Raw genomic sequence first — 18132 nt, forward strand, 5'->3', positions numbered from 1 at the left:
GGGCTCAAGTCGTATGTAATACGCTTTTTAAACATGCAAGTTGGACATGGAAACGTTTCATTCTTATTCTTTGCAATATCACAACCACCAAACACAGAAGAAGAAAAACTTTATTAGCAACAAAACGTAAAGCGAAAATGCTGTATGGTTAACAAGTATCACAGACAAAATAAACAAGCTGGCACTGACAAAAATGTACATGTAAAACAAGTTGATGCCGATGTTTAGTTCACATCAATTTAATTTGTTTCATTTGTGACGAAATCTGGTGTTTGAATGTCATTTTCCACTTTTTTTATTGGGAAAAAAGGCGTTACTAAACGCTACTTGTGCGTGAATGAATATCAGGACGCTACTTTTTGAGTGCTACGTCATCCAGGGGTGTGTTCTTCGTTCATTTTAAATGTGTGTAGTCGATATCCACATGTTCAAGTTATAATCCGCACATAAGCATAAGTAAACGTAGGCTTGAGTATGATGAAGATCTAAATAAATCATGTGGACACTATATAGCCATGGGTCTTTGAGGCTATCAAGCCAAAATTTCACTAAATTTATCAAGTTCTTACTCAACTTACACTCTGTATGCATGCACAAATAAAAGTCAAATTATTTCTTTGTTTTCTTACTATTTTAAAATAAAAATGTGCGTTAACTTCCTGTGAAAGGTGATTTAATATAAACATTCAGTTGAGTTCACTATTTTTTTTTCGAGAAATTACTCAATAACACTTCTTACGTTTAAAGGGGCTGTTTCACGTAGGATAAAATAGCGAAAATAAATGTCGAAAACTGACATACACTTGGCATCGATGTGTACAATGCATTGAAACTTACTAACTGAAGGACCACATAGTTTGCAATTTATTTAAGTTTAGTTATTTCGTATTTTTCCATTAAAAAAGATTACTGGGTATGTCTACCAGGTAGAATTCATTTCTAATACGTGATTGGCTAGTCGGTGTTATCACGTGATATTACCGAGATAGGTGTAAATCTTAATTAGGTCACCCGATTAGAGTCAGCCTTTGTAGATCAGTGAGTACGACGCTGGACTGCAATTTAGGCGACACAGGTTCGAACCCGGTCTCCGACACAATTTTGTTTTACATTTTGGTACTTTTTTTACAATTATGATATCAAAGCGTTACACATTCTATAAGATATTTGTCCTGAAACTTTTTTCGATGCCAATGCGTGAGACAGCCCCTTTAAATATTTGTTTTTTTTTCCAATTTCAGTCACCAAATATCTATATCAATATAATCTATAAGAGAATAGATTGTAGCAGAGTAAAACAGTAAAAAAACAGAACCATTGTAGGCTGTAAAGAGGTAAAATTAGTTGAGTTGTTGAGTAAAGTAAGTATTTTCGACAAACTGGGGCCAGTAAACGTGGAAAGATAATTTATGCTTTGCTAACATAATTTGTGAAAGTTTACAAGTAGCGTTTCACGGCCAGTCTATAACAAAGCGTTTCACTCGTTGAAATAGTGTACATCATACATATACAATGCAATTCACATATGGCACTTTTTAGTCTCGTTTGACATGATTTTTAGAAGGCATAATTCAGTTTGGTGGTAATTCCTTTGAAGCCTTTTACATATTTTTCTCTGCAAATATTATATCTGCCGTCGTTGTTAAATGTAATAAATTCATATCTTTTCAAGTACACATAAATTACTGGAACGCAAAATACTGCCGGTTGCCAACTTAGATTAAACACTTTAAATAATAAATAACACAAATTTACATAAAGTAAAAGTACAATAGTATTTCTTCCATCAGTCTCTTTACGTCCAAGCAAGGTTACTCTGTCGGCGTGCTCGGTCCCTCTCGCTGTCCCGACGATGCCGACGTCTCTCGCCGGAGGGACTTACGGATTGGTTTTGCTTGGACATGGCTTTCTTGAAGATTAAGGCCATAGCAGCGAGGGCCGTGACACCTGTAGGGAAAACACATTTGAAACTGGGCATGAGTGTATGGACGAGTACAGGGGTCGTCTCAATAAAGATCTTAGTATATTTTAGTCGTAAATGAAAACTATCTTATTGTAATATTTTCGTTATTTAGCCACATAGTTTCGTTGATTGAACTTTAGCCAGTATTTTAAAGTGAACACAAAATTGAGGAAATAAAATAAGGGTTGTCATTTCATATAAAAAATCTAATAAAATATCAAGTACTATATTTTCCATGATTTTATCAAGTAAACAACATTTATTTCGAAACCTCTTATACCTTTAAATTTGACTCTGAACATTTTAAGAAATCGACTTAAGTAAAGAAATGATTTATGTTTATAAAAACTCGTTCCTGTATAAACATGATTGATGCTTCCTATATTTATAATTGTGAAACATGTAGATCATTTCATTGGATTTTTTTGTAAAAACCAAAGAGATAGCATGGTCAGTAGTGGGCCCATTTTGCAGAAAACAACACGGAAACGTTTAACTTCTCACCAATCAGCACTGTCCAATCGCCATGAAAAATGATTATGCATTGCGAAATGAAATATTCTAACGCTTGGTCACCTAAAATCCATTTACCAAATTACGTTTCTTACCAATGACTGCGCCTATAGCCATACCAGCACCAATTGCAGTTGCTGTTAACCCATTGTTGTTACCGCCGTTGTCAGAGTTATTGCTTGTTTGGGGAGCGGCAGTCGTTGATTGTCCACCTTTCGGAGACGACCCTGTATTCGTTGCTGCATTCGTTCCTGTATTCGTTCCTGCCGTCACTCCATTCTTGGTTAATGCTCCAAGGGAAGATCCTGTAACAGAGCTTCCTCCGGATGGTGAGTTTGTCGAGGCACCAGGCCGAGGGGATGTTGATTGTGTCGCTTTTGTGGTGCCAATAACACTACCAACAGGCACTGTGCCAGTAGCAGCAGTGTTTGTTGTAGCCGACCCAGTTTTGCCTGAGGACGCGGTTGATCCAGAAGACGGTGTGGAACTTCCAGATGATGGGGAAGATACGGAAGACACTGTCGATGATGTAATAACAGTCGTTGTTGCTCCGGTTGTGGTTGAAGTTGACGTGGTGGTGGTCTATGAAAGGAAAAGCATATGTAGAAAGGTAGATTAGTGTCATTTCGTTTATTATTTGCTGTTCGATAATCCGATTCACATCACCGCCTTGTCATCGATTGACTTAAGGCGAGTTGAAATCCGATGGATCCCCCGAAATATAAATATCTCGAAGCGTGGTCAAAATAGTTGTTTAAAAATCAAAATAATTTCAGGAAAAACAAATAGTATGGTTAGTCTAATAACAAATTTTACCTTGTTACACTGGGATAGATCTGGCGGAACAAAGTTCTTTGTGACGTTAACTTCACATTCCCCCGTGTTCTTTTTTGTGTCCGTAGCCTGGACAATAGCTGACTGAAAACAGCAGTTGTAGCTGAAAAGGTATTAGAAGAATAACAATGTTATAATCGGTCAATCAGATACGCAAGATTACGCATGTTTTGATTTTGTGTGTTCTAATTTGTTTACGCTAAATGATGGCATCCTGATTTTTTATAATATTATATGTTATTCATTGATATTCTAGTCAATTAATATAAAGACTCACTGAATATTTATAGATGTTGGGACCAGTCAGTGGTTGTATGCTCAATACCTAGTTTAAACCCCAAGTAAACTCGTACTTCACAGACCGTTTAGAGGCGGTAACATCAAACGATATTAATAAAGCTATGTTTGATGTGTTTGTGTTATTGTACGGGTTATGTCTCCAATTTTCCTACCTTTTAGGGCCCCAGCCTTTGCCTCTTAACAGGGTGTATGCTTAAAATGTTTGAACAATTGTGCTTGTCCCTGTATATTACATTGTATCATTTATTGAAATGAAATATTATTATAACCGAGTGTACCCACCCAATTTTGGCCTTCACGATACCCATGCTGATGTTGTAGCCGGAAGTGAACGGGTCATTCTTAAAAGTGTAGGAAACACTGGCGTTCAGAATTTCAACTTTGTCTAAGCCAAGCCCGACATCTCCTATTTCCATATCTGCTGACCACGTGTAGTTCACGCATGCGCATGGATCTACCCCAAAGTTACAGGTGCCTTGAATGTTGGTGATGTTACACGTTGGATCTACATGGTCTTCCTGTATGAATGATAAGACATCATTTTCACTATCATGATCACTGAGATATATCACAATTAAGGGGCGAATATTTAATATTGATTAGCGTTGATGAGTTAGTTTAATGACATGCCACAAACAACAAACAAAATATTTTGAATATTTACGTTTACAACTTAAACTGATATCTATGTACATATACATTAGTTTACGCAAACCTTTTCTTTCACTGTGAACCGCCGAAGCTCAAATTGCCCTTGTGAAAACGTCGATATTCCGAGGAACGGCTTGGCGTTTATAGTAACTGTCCTATAAGAGATGTGAGACAACACTGGACTATTTTCATTTAAAGAGTGATCAAAGATGCATTCAATATATATTTGAATGTTGTTTACTTTTTAAAATGTATAATGGACAGAAATAGAAAGTACAAAACACGTTTGAAAAATATGATCTTATCACATTTTACCGCTTTAATAATATTCATTAATTTATTTGTTGATTCTACCATAACATTATTTTCTGAAGTTTATTGCAATGCAATAAAAATGGAAATTCTACCAAAATATAATTTTCAAAACTGCAATACAAAAAATAAATAAGATTCTACTATAACATTATTTTCAAATGTTACTGCAATTCAATTAAAAAAGATGATTCTATCATAACAATTTTATCAACTGTTTACTGCAATCCAAGAACAAAATGATGATTCTATCATAACATTTTATCAAATGTTTACTGCAATACAATAAAATCAAACATACGTCGTTACACCTCCTTTCGTGCCTGCTTTCAATGTGAAATGACCAGTCTCATTTTGTCCAGCCTTTATCGTGTAGGAGTGAATCTTCGGGTCCATGGCAAAGGACTGATCGTCTTCAATCTTTACATCAATATCTTGCTCCTTGGCTCCAGCATTATATACAGTAAACGGGATGTCAAGGCGTTCACTCTCCAACAATACGACACCTGTTGGTAACACATTGCATGATAATTACAAACAAAACCTTGATAAAAGCATTCGAATGCCCTTGTTTAAATACTGGCCACGTATATGGTGGTGGTGTTAGTAGTTTAGACTCCGGATCCCGGCGTGAGCACATTGAAGGGTCCCAGAGTGACAGTTCACACCTATCCTGGGCAGACTATCAGGCGGTTAACCAGTACTAGGTGCCTTCACCTCTGCAAGGAACTGACAACTTCTGTACATGCCAAGCATGGCAGTGGTACAGTGCGAATGGTCGTATAAAGGATTTCATAACCAATCACAACAGAAGTGACCTGGTCCGCCCGGGAATCGAACCCGAGTTGTCCGATTCACAGTCTAACGCTCTACCGATTGAGCTAACCGTGCGGGCACGTATATAAAATGGATCTAATAATATAACACAATAAAAAGCGTGCGACTGCATTATTGCAATGTTGTGATGCTTTCCGCAACTTACCAACGACTAGAATACAGAGCAAACAACTACTCGAAGAGCCTTTTAGCCTAATACTAAACTAATATCGTGTTATGGAGATAGTTGCATATTATGGAAACAAAACTGACACGTGTTGAAACGCAAAGTATTTGTAACAAACCTGACATTGGTGGTACGAACAACTTGAGCGTGACTGGCGTTATTAATGATGGGTCAATCCTTCGAAACGTATGGCTGGTTTTGTCTCGTCCCTCAATAGCAATCATAAAAGGCTGAAACAATAAGCAAACCGAAAACGGTCAAGTATAGTTTACATTCTCAAACAGCCCAACACTAATTTACTAAAACTGAGATAATTTTTAAGTTACACAATTCATTACGTTCAATACAAGAAAAGATTGAAAGGTAAAACATATTTACATCTTCTGGTATTGTGATATTCGTATAAAAGATGGATTGCCCTCTCCTTCCACCAACATTCGTTAGCGGTCCAAATCCTTTAGGCATGAGAGAATCCCTTATCATCAGGAAAGACACCGCAACTTTGTTGACCTTTGCATACTCAGGAACAGTTACAACCATTTTGTAAACCGTTTCTGAAAATGAAAATAAACGTATGTCTGGAATATACAAATCGTGATCAATATGTGACAACCAAATATGACGTTTGGTATATGTCAAGAAATATATTATAATTTGAGAGAACAGTTGTGTGTTTGAAAATTATAAAAATGAATTTCCACCTTTTCACAGTGGTATTTATTTATCTTCCAGTATCTAAAACTATTCCTACCAAACCATGTTTGCCCTAACACAATTTTATCCCCGTTATTATTTTTTAATTTATTGATCATAATTACTACTACTACTATTATTATTATTATTATTATTATTATTATTATTATTATTATATTTTTGTCAATGATTATTATTATTGCCATATATATTTAAGGATATTTGAAAATATACATAATGCTTTGAAAAGTCTTGCTTATATTAAATAAAACAGTGTTTACTTGCGATTGGCCTTCCTTTGATTGGATATTCGCCGAATCCCCCCGGACCCGGTTCGACAAATTGGTGAGTGAAATCCACAGGACTATCTCCTTGCACTGTCACATCCCAAAGACTTGGGTCCATCTTCATTATGTTCCATCTTCCACAATCAGCTGCCTTAGTGTTTGAATATAAAAAGATGTAAAATAAACAATGTAATAAGATGTTGACTAGTATGGAAAAGTCATCATCTATTTTCAATTAGATGCATTATCAAATGAAATTTTTAATATTTAATCTACCCTTGCAGAGATGTTAATATTTTTCGCTTACTGTTGTTATGTTTATTTCTAATAGTGCAATGACAGATCCGGCAGCTGCAACTCCAATCGACTGGGGTCTGGCGATAGATGGTAATCCTGTCGAAGGTCACAAAATAAGTAAGAACACGGTAAAACATATATAGTTTTTAGAAACGTTATTTGTACGTGTACGTGTGGTAAACAAGGTATACGTAGATTGTAGAAATTTAAACTCAACAGTTCGCAGGTTGCGGCAATCTGTTTGAAATACAGAAATACGATTTCTACGAGCAAAACGTTACGTTCGGGTGTCAATAGTTATCATGAACGAACATATATGAGGCAATCTAGACCGCGACTTAATCTTGTGATTACACGTAGAAGTACAGGTCACGTGATTCAGAATTGTCTTATTGAAACATATTTAACAATATGCCATTCATATCGTCAATTAAATACACATTATTTGGCTAATATAGAACATGAAGGTTGGTACTATTCTGTATTTATTTATTAATATTAAGGGTTGGCAGCGATGAAAAAGGCGATAAACAGACCCTTAATACATCTGCCATACCCGCTGGATTTGTTGCTATCATGACTGGTTGTGCTTTCTCCGCTTGAACTTTTACTACAAGTTTTTTCATCGTATCATCAACCGAAATTGAAAACTTGTCTCCCGCGGGCTTCGGGTATGAAAACCGCATGATGTTTACTCTTGTCGTTTGAAGGCTTTGCTGAAACATAGATTGATATTTTCACCAGGCGATAAGTTACGAGTCGACTTAACAACTTTGTTAGCATCATCGTTGTTGACTTTGAAATGGATAATACCCTGATAAATTTTATGGAAATACTTGTCATCTGTAGTACTTTTGAGAAGACTGTTGCAGCTGTGTTTGATTTATTTAAATATACCATCACATCATAAATAGTTCACCTTTAAAAAATAGCTACAATGCCAATGCACCGTTCCGCTGTAGACGGAAATGCGTACATAGTACGTTGGGGTATTTGGTTGGTTATACGCATATTGGCGAGAACAAGGTCTCCGTGTGGATGGAGAATTAACAGTATATAAAGACAAGTCGACCCCTGCAGGGTTTAGTATGCTTTTCTCTGAAGGGATCAGCTGGCCTTGTTGGCCTTGCACGTTACAAATGGTGGCAGCGGTGGGATGAAGACAACTGCCGGACCGGAGTTCCCTTACCCACGAGTTTCCCAGGCCAAGACACGGGACGAGTTTTCTCGGAGGGGGGAGTAATGTAACGTTCCACTGTAGGCGGAAGTGCGTACATAGTACGTTGGGGTACTTGGTTGGTTATATGCAAATTGGCAAATCAAGGTCTCCTTGTGGATGGAGAATTTAATGTATATAAAGACCAGTCGACACGTTCAGGGTTGAACATGCTTTTCTCTGAAGGGATCAGCTGGCCTTGTTGGCATCGCACGTTACACTTCTTACTTTGTTGTAAACTTGAACAAAATAGTATTGATTAATCGATTGATTTATTTCATTGATTACTTTTTCCAAGATGCACTTAACTGTAGAATGCTTTTTTAACGAATGGTATGGATATCCAATAATTGATGGGTAATATAGTTTAATTGTTTATAGTAAGGTTTGCAAAAATAAAGCAATGGTCACTACGTTAATTAATTGTTGTAAAGACAATATTAATTCAAACAAACACACATTGGTAATGCTATATAAATCGGTTGATCTGCGGGATTGTACCACTTCGAGTTGCTTGCGTATACTCCATATCTCACAAGACCTAAGGTCGCGTTCGATTCATCTTTACTCGAGAAACGAAAATTAATACAATTAGTAAGATGAAGCAACTTACGTAGTTTTACCTTAAAAGTGTTTTTGTTTATTTTTTAAATAACAATTATCATTACAATAGCATTAAAAGTCCCCGACAGAGTCTTATTTCGATCGCGTAGTATTGCGATAGTAGATTTGCACATGCGCACTAGGCTACTTTGTGTGACGGTTTCCATAGTTTATGTTTAAAATATCCAACACTTTAGACGGAAAAGTAAGAGTGATGAGCTAAATACCGTTATAATGTTGACGGCATTTCCGATGTTGTTTTTGTCTGTAGTGATGACTGAACCACCCGAGACATTTGCAAGAAGTTGGTAGAGGTTAACGGCCTGACGACGTTTTCGTTCTAAATAAACATAGAAATATATAGGTATTCTTTAAGCCAAAATGAAATCCAACGTCAACGACAGAATAGTAGATCTTCTATGTAAATTGTATGTATGAGATCAATAAGGATAAGGCCATCATAAAAAGATCCGGCCAAATGTGTGCTTAACGTCAAGACATGCATGTACATGTTAGTTTCAAGCATACAAAAAATATAGGGAACTAAGCTATTACCCAGATGACGAATACTGTTTCGAAGAACATACATTACATAGCTTAACAAAATGAAGCATAATAAATAGGTTTAAAGGTCGGAACAATAATATAAGACATCCATTTTAACAGTTTAAACATTAAAAAGTACGTTACTGTAAAACAGTATGACCTTACCATGATCTCCTTTGCGGAGGTCTATCACATCTACCCTGATGGAGCTGTCCTTCAAAATCATAAGGACCATCTCAGCATCTTCTGTGAACTGTTCTTCGTTGTCAACAATCATGTAGATGTGGGACTTCTTTTCGCATATATAAACCACTGAAATAATCGAGCAATCCAAGTCTGTGTTTAATATTAACTTAAACAGATAGGTGTACCTGTATTGAAATTATCTGTGTTCAAAATGATGTAAACTGATGTAACAATATCACTCTAGTTTAAGAATGTGGTTCGTCAACCTATAAGCATAAGATAAAAGAACTCACGTTAATGTTTTTAAAGCCAAGACAAAACATTTTCTAAGAAAACAAAGTCAAAGTGAGATAGCTTAGCTTAGTATCCCTTTAGGAAAAAAACCCTGACATGAACCTATTCTATTATATAAGGAGCTGTATACAGGAAAGCTTAAATAATCATGTATGAAATAAATTTGCAATAACGCACGTTCCATGTGGCTCATAATAACCACAAATGATATTAGAACAATCTTGCTGTCACGTTCATATTGCCATAAATGCATATCAATGATACTACAAATTGATAAGTTTTGTATGACGGAATGTTTAATTAATCATGACTGAAACAGGGTTGCAATAACGCACGTTTTCAGTGGCCAATATCAAGGACAAATGTTAGTAGAACAAGGTTGCAGTCACGTCTAAAATGGCTACAAATACATATTAATGCGACTACAAGTTGACGCGCTAAATATGGAAGCGTAGACTGTTTTGTTCTAACCGATTACCATTACCAGAGTGTTAAGACTAAGAAACCCTTTCCTTACTCTTCATTATACCATATTGAAGTCTCTCTCTATATATATAAATATATATCTATTACCGTCAAGAAGAGCTTTCGGAATGTCAACAGGGTCGTTATTCCTCGCAGTGTTGTGAAGCAGTTGGTGTAAGGCTTCTCCATCTCGTACAATGCTGATTGCGTTCCCTGAAAATGTTGAACGTTTCATACAAATATATTTTTAACGATGTATGCTTTGAACGCACAAACAACATTCACTATTTAACACTGGATTGAACATGTTTATTAATACACTATCAACACCCTTTGCCATGTTTTTTTTTTTTAATATTCTACTGAGGATAGATGAGCCCGACGTATGGGCTCAGTCCAAACGGGACCTCCTAATATATGCAATCATATTTCGTGATTGCAGTTATTTGTGGAGAAAGGAAACACTTTTGCACTCAAATTTCATAGCTTCATAGCAAGGTTACCGGGTCAATCTCAACAAACCGTCTTTTGTTTGCCTTAAAAATCACACAAACGAACCTCGTCAGTGACTACGTTCTACCAATTAAAGGCTGGGACCAATTGATATATGCAAAATACCAAACATTTAAACAATACTTAAATGTCATTAGTACACAAATAACTGCATATAGGCAGTTGGTATGCTGTCGTGAATGTTTTTGCGTTGTACCATTTTGTTTGAAAATAAGCTCGCATAATGCAAAATGTTTTGCTGCTTTTGGACTTGTCCTTATTGCGTCAGTCGGAATGAATTAATTTGAGAGAAAAACTCTGAAATGAAATTACATCTTTTATTCTATTTTAGTGATATGACAACACTCTCATGTTCTGTTCTGTAAAAATAGAATGTGTACTCCTTTGTATATCATAAATGTGTGTGATTTCACGAAATGCATAATGTTGTATTTTTGTTCTTATTAAAAACAACTGGTATCAAATCCTTAGCATACTATCAATTTTGGCAAGGACATACAATTTTATTTCTTTTGTTTGAACTATACTTGTAAAGACACAAAATCTAAAACTAACGAACGTTAAAATACATATGTTCTTTTTAAACTCATACAGAAAATAACACACCTGCAAGTTTAACAATAACTTGTCCATGGTTTTCAATCCTCGTCAGCAGCATATCCTCGAGGTCATCGGACACGTGATCTGACACCGCTTGAATGACGTATATGTCACCGGATATCCGGTAATCTTCGTCCATAAGCTCCTCTGTAACATATTAAAATTAGTTTACAAGGCGTGCAAGGGCGGGTAATGAAAACAATCTTCACAATTACCACATAAATAAAATAAATACTAGAGAGTTTCTACATTTAATTATACAAGAAAGTCCATTACTCTATACATTATTAATTTATACTATTTCGTTAACTTGATCTGAAGACAGATGAACAGCTGATATGAATCAATCTTGAGCCTATGTTCTGGGAAGAAACCTGAACTGATTTCCTAGAGGCCGCGCAAAAGTACCCCAGACTTTCTTCGGTTAGAGGCAGACACCTTTTCCTTTATTTCACTCTCACCCTAATATACATTATTGAATTTGCTAAAATGGATGATTACAATTATGCATTACAACATCAACTAGCTTGTAATTAGAGATGATATACAGAATATATATATACAAAATATATAAGGAAGATCAGATAGCAGCAATAATTAAAAGAACGGTTGTCCAAAACGACCGAAAATCGAGCCGAAATAAAAATATAATGGAGCATTTGCGTTCACATGAAAAGAATTTTTTGTATTTTAGACCTTCTTTAACAAACGGAATGCGCATAATTCAACCCTTTAAATTAGAATCTGTTTTGTTGCAGTGAATTGTGTCATTAGGTCCTGGTTGTTGAAGACGTGTCTTATATGTCGGTTCGTGAATTGGTCTCCTTAAAACTTTGTCAATATAAAGACATATTTTTCAACTTTAATGACAAAACTACGCAGTTTTCAGCAATAATTAAGGTCACGATTAAAAGGTTTAATTGAGTCACGTTCCATACACATCATGGTGTTAAAATAATAGATATTTTTAAGATGGACTTTTCGACATTGAGAGTTTCTGCTCCATTATATTCATGAATACTACAGCTCGATTCTCCAGCGCGTATACAATTATATAATTAAACCCATGGCAAAGCCAAAAAGTAATGGTTATATTTAGAATTGAGAACATATAAAAAGTTGTCCCTTGGTAACAAAAGGTATGAAGTTGACTGGTATGCGCCTGATGTGCTAAGAGAAACGCCGTTCCAAATACAACATATATCCATGACTCTTATATCGTTGATGGAGATATCAATCAGATCAACCAGCTATTATGAAATTGTTCATAATACTACAGAGCACTGGGTAGATAACTTAAGCTCCTCGCTTATCTTCCACTTCCATGTATTACGCAAAGCAAAACATTGACAAAGATTGCGATGCGCGTTTTATCATAAATTGTGTATTTTTTGTTGTGTCATGCCAATGCGATTATTCCCCCAAAAAGCTTTTTTGTCCTTTCATTTTATACTTATCTCTTCATTAGAAGTAATATCATCGAGTATAGATTAGCTTGAAACATCATTTGGAGTAGCTCATTGAAACTAGTTTCACATTTGACAGAAGTAATACCATAGAACTATATCATTTGTTATGCTAAATAGCTAATTCAGTGGAGGTGTTTTTAATAATCTAATTTTGAGTAGGCTATTTTTTGCTATATCAATGGCAAACGAAACAGTATATCCTTTACAACCACGGAATTATCGTCATTTAAATTACCATTTTTTAAGTATATGTTACGATATTTATCAAAGTGTCAAAAGTTGTCAAGATATATAAAATGAAAAAAATAATCTACTGTTCAAATTATTGTATCCTTGAGAAGTTCAACAACAATGTTCCTTTTAATATATACTTCAATCTATCCTTAGCATATTCAAAATCAGGTTTTTTGTTTGAACTAAAAATAGTATTTTTGACTTACAGATGCATGGTTACATGCACAAGTAAAATAAGATCAATGACTTGTGCATTTTTCTAGTTAGCCGATAACATTTCCACCAAGGTTGTTTATCAATAATCTCCCTTTGAATGGGATACAAAATGAAGTAATGGAATGTTTTGTGGTGTGTTTTTTTTTTCAAAGCAAAGCCAAGAAGAAGCTCATTTGACATCAATAGTTAACATACATTAAAATGCATGGGTATACACTTAGAAATAAAGGTTTTCTTAGTGTAGAAAGAGGAAAATAAATTCATATGGAATAAACGTTGTATCTAACTTATTAAGGCGTAACAAAAGAGTTTGTTTCCAGTTTCCTGGCTTACCTTATATTTTTTCAGTATGACCATTCGTGTTTGTTTTTTGTTATTTCCAGTTGAACATTGTTTCTGACCGTTATCAAGTTCTTTCTAGTTTTGTGCAAGGCAACGGCACGTAAATGTGCACAGACAAAATCGGATTTTAGCGGAAACAAATAATACGCCTTTTAAGAAATTTTGTTTGAAAGAATAGTAGACGTTCGTGAAATAAAATTGTATAATTCAATGTTTACTCATATTGTATTGGTGATAATTAAATCGCCATTAAGTACGAAAATAAATTTTGGTTCAAAATGAAACTGTATTGGTACGTCCGTTTTGCGATCCATTGAATTTGAAAGAAACCATTCTTTTAAACAAGAAACTATCCAATCCTATATGATAATTGTGTCGTTGCGTGTAGCCGTAGGTAGCGATACTTATATATATGATCAATCTTATCATCGCCTATATCGTACGATCGCTTGTTTGAAGAAGTATTTCTGAGTAAATGGATTAACTAAGAGCTTTATTGGTCGGTTTCAATACAGCCAAAACTTCCTATGTCGAAGTCCTTGGGACCTGGAGAAATACTTCAAAATACCAAACATTTGATATAACTGTATTACAAAATGTGTAAAACCAAACCGAAATAAAGTCGAAAAATCGACATAACCAAAACATCAAGATCGACATAGCGATTTTCGACTGTATATATTTGATTTTGGACTACAAATTTAATTTGAAACTCAGGCAAACTAATTTACTAAAAATCTTAATCTTATAATTCATTTGTCCATTCCCCAGTTAATAAAATGACTCCATTGTCAGGGTGAGGAATCACGTGAATTCAAAGGGGTTCTCGCATGAATCCGCACGGGTCACAACCGATGTATACAAACAAGTAAGTGACGATAATTTCTAAATAACTCTTTTGACAGAAAATATATGGAAATATTTCTCAGCCTATAAAAGACTATGATAAAATTTCAACTTCTTGGAACTTTGTAAAACGATGCAATGCTGAAATTCGGCCAATTTTGAATTGCATCATTAAAAAACAAGTTAATCAAAAATATTTCACACGTCTAGAAGCAGAAAATAGCATAATATTTTATAGGTGAAGAAATGTTCCAAATATGTTCTGTAAAAAACGTTATTCAGATATAAATGTCACTTGCTTGCTTACACAGGTTGTGAACCGTGGTAAACCCATGTGAGAACCCCTTTGAAGTCACGTGATTCCTCACTCTAATTGTGTATATTTGAGATCATTATATGCAATTTCTTTCACCGATCCCTAACCGATATTGTCACCTATGCATCTGATACATTGTATATAGAACACTATAATACAAAACTAAAGATGTAGACAGATCTTTCTGAAGAACAATACAATGATACAATAAGTACTAGCCTATATGTATATGAGTATATATATATAACTTGTTTTGTACATGTATTCCTACGCTTACCGCATTCAACATCGTCGTTATCTAACGTTCTCCACGACTGGCAGTGTTTAGAGCCTGTCGAGAAATTGACTTGCAATGAAATTAAAACATAACTATGTATAAGATAATGTTCTATATATTATTTGGTTTGACTTCTATTTAAGTTGACATGCTTTCAAAGGATTTTAATCAGATGGTTTTACAGATGAATAAAACAGCATCAGACGCAATAACTTTGCATCCGATGTTTGCTTGCTTTCATAATAACAATCAACGACCCGATTGTTCAGAACTTTGTTTAAGATAACAACGTTGTTAACTTCGTCGTCGTTAACTTTAACGTTTCTTGCTCTAGAACTAATACATTTGTGATCTGCAGCACTTCTAACAAATTCACGACACCTGTTTTATCAAAGTATATGATAACATCACAAAAGTTTGCTTTAAAGTTAATAAGGATGCTGTTAACAACGTTGGTAACTTTAACGAATTTCTGAACAATCGGCGCAATATTAGAAGCTACGGCTATTTAACCGCCTTATAAAAACTCGCGTGTCATTCAACATTAACAAATGTATTTTAAGTACATCAGCTTACAACAAATTTAATATTAATATAAAAACTAGACGGTTTGCAAAATTTATCACGGGCCATATATTAATATTTGAAAAATTAATCTGAAGTCAAATAGGTCTTCAAATACACTTCACTCAATTTTAATCCTTAAAATACAAGACAATCCCTAAGTTATGGTTTTAAAATCTTTTAATGGTGATTTCAACTACTGATCCATCGCCACTTGAAATGCACACGCAAAGAAAAGTATATGCGGAGGACCGTACCTATTCGCGCATTTGACGTACCTGAAACCTCCTGGGGAAACATGAAAGTGAACAAGAGAACTCAATTAAAACACTCATGCCAAACATTCCTGTCAAGAAGAACTTTTAAAGGGCACAATAAGTATTTGTGATGTATAGTTATCTATCATGAGTATGATGAATGGCCATTCGTCTCGACCTTAGCCAAAGTTCATTATGCTTTGGTTTGAGTGTACCGAATTTAAATGTACCGAATCAAGTGAACTCTCCATTACTTTTACTTTTACTTTTCTTATCACGTTGACTTTTATTAAAACATTTGACATTTACGCATTAATCTTGCTGTTGTTTTCAATACATTTTCTTAATATCCGGCTCCTAAGTATACTCTTACTAACCGGCACATGTACTCATACTTACCGGCATATGTACGATATATTTAACTGTAGTAAAAGTGGCAAACAAATACATTACATCGACAGAAACACTGCGAACGAAAATTTAATTACTACAATGAATTAACATTATTCACGACAAAAGGCAGTCATACTGAACTATACATATATGCATAATTATGTTGATTCATAAAACAACTTCACTTCACTGACCGTGCCCAAAGAAAAATAGTTCCTCAATTGGTGCAATATCCTACGCAGCTATCTCTTTGAAGAGCAAAATGTACGAAAAATAGCTGGATTTCAGCCCTATGCAATTTTAGAGACATACTTTTGCTATATTACTTTACTATTGTACTTTTATTTTGCTCTATTATTATATATTGCTTTTAATGCTATGTATTGTTAAGTTTGCTTTAATGAAAGTGTTTACAAAATCTAAATTCATGTCGAACACCACGTAATTAAGACCATTATCGCGTAATTTGCGTGACATGGGTGGGTGGTCAAAAATCCAACCGCTTTCGTGTAGTTTTCGTGTGTTAACTTGATAAACAATAAAGAAATAAAATGTACAGAGACCAGCCGAGCAGAAGAATTAGACGTATTGAAATTAAAATTAAACCATGTGCATTAAAAATAGGGTATACCGTCTTTCAGTCGGCGAAAACAAAGAATAAATTATTACTATCATCATCAGACATGTTGTCTCAGGGTGGGTTCAAATCACTTTAAAATTGTGGGCAATCGACACAGAGTAAGGACACTTGAGGTACACAGAAAGCGAACAAAGAAGACCGGTGTTAAACCCATCTTCTTTCTTCTCGGTTGATTAACGTGTTAGATGTCATACATCGTCGTTACAAAGCACTTTTCGAATTATCAATTTGGTTTATACCTATTTAATTATGGAGGTAATTACCCTTTCAGACATCTATTTTCCCTCATATGTGAAGACATGGTACAAAATTGTGCAAATTAGCGTGAGCAGATCTTTGAAAATAATTCGAAATTGTCATACCCCTTAGCGACAAGTTAAAATAACTCTTTTTTCATTTTTTATGTAAAACATGGGTTTAAATGTTTACGTTTGCCTGTCAAATAGAAAGTCGATAAAAATAATTCCGAAAGAGATTGACATTAAAGGCTTTTTCTTTATTTCATTAATTAATGCTTTTATCCCCGCCTTAGTTCTTGGTTTTTTCAGTACTTTATGATGGATTAAGAAACAGTTAAGGACATATATATAGCAAGAAAAATTACTATAAGCCTTGTATATCCTAATAACTTGATGGAAAAAGTACAGCTTATAGTTAATCGCTAGTATCAAAGTGATTTGTAAGTCTAGCTTATTAATTTCATTTTCATGTATAATTTGTTGTATAAAAAGCCAGTGTACCATGAAGTTAGTATAGAAATAGAAAAAAAACATGCATTAAACTCCAATAAGAATGGATATTAGTCATAGACATTTATTTATACTTAAACTTAAATGGGTATCATTCTTGACCGTTTGATCATTATGGTGACATGTAATATAACAACTAAAGATGGTGTTGTTGTTGTTGTTGTTGTTGTTGTTTTTTGAAAATTCTCCGCTAAAATTAAAACATTGATTCTATCTCTCTCTGTGGGTTTAAACCGCTCGTATTAAATATATGTATACTGTATATTCCCGTATGTCTAATGAACTACTTGTACAATTAGGCGTGGTTGAGCCATACCTTTATAGGCATTTGTCCGATAACTTACTCTTGAAGTTAACTGCTTAGACCATTACATGGATTGAAACGCTATAATCCTGCAACAGGGTACCTAATAAACTTTACGTTATTAGGTGAGTTGACCACATGATTTTTATCTACGGTCAATTCGTCACGTAGCCATTACTACAGTCTTTAGAAATAAACTGAAGACTTGTGTCGTATGTATTTCGTTTAAACAGTATATCTAAATAAATA

At 34.7% G+C, this 18132-nt stretch overlaps 1 protein-coding gene across 1 annotated transcript; it reads right to left on the reverse strand.

Moving 5' to 3' along the window:
* Nucleotides 1-1795: 1795 nt before the first annotated feature.
* On the reverse strand, nucleotides 1796-16202 carry LOC128235855 (uncharacterized). The gene is made up of 17 exons (XM_052950646.1): nucleotides 16197-16202; nucleotides 15819-15828; nucleotides 11283-11423; nucleotides 10272-10376; nucleotides 9384-9530; nucleotides 8900-9012; nucleotides 7410-7569; nucleotides 6864-6949; nucleotides 6551-6707; nucleotides 5955-6130; nucleotides 5695-5806; nucleotides 4875-5079; nucleotides 4326-4416; nucleotides 3893-4128; nucleotides 3293-3413; nucleotides 2572-3058; nucleotides 1796-1947 (listed from the first exon to the last, which is right to left on the reverse strand). Exons 1-17 carry the CDS (start codon nucleotides 16200-16202, stop codon nucleotides 1796-1798), a joined length of 2505 nt encoding a protein of 834 aa, XP_052806606.1.
* Nucleotides 16203-18132: the final 1930 nt, after the last annotated feature.

Source organism: Mya arenaria, chromosome 5 (genome assembly GCF_026914265.1).
Source record: "Mya arenaria isolate MELC-2E11 chromosome 5, ASM2691426v1".
Classification (NCBI taxonomy): Eukaryota; Metazoa; Mollusca; class Bivalvia; order Myida; family Myidae; genus Mya; species Mya arenaria.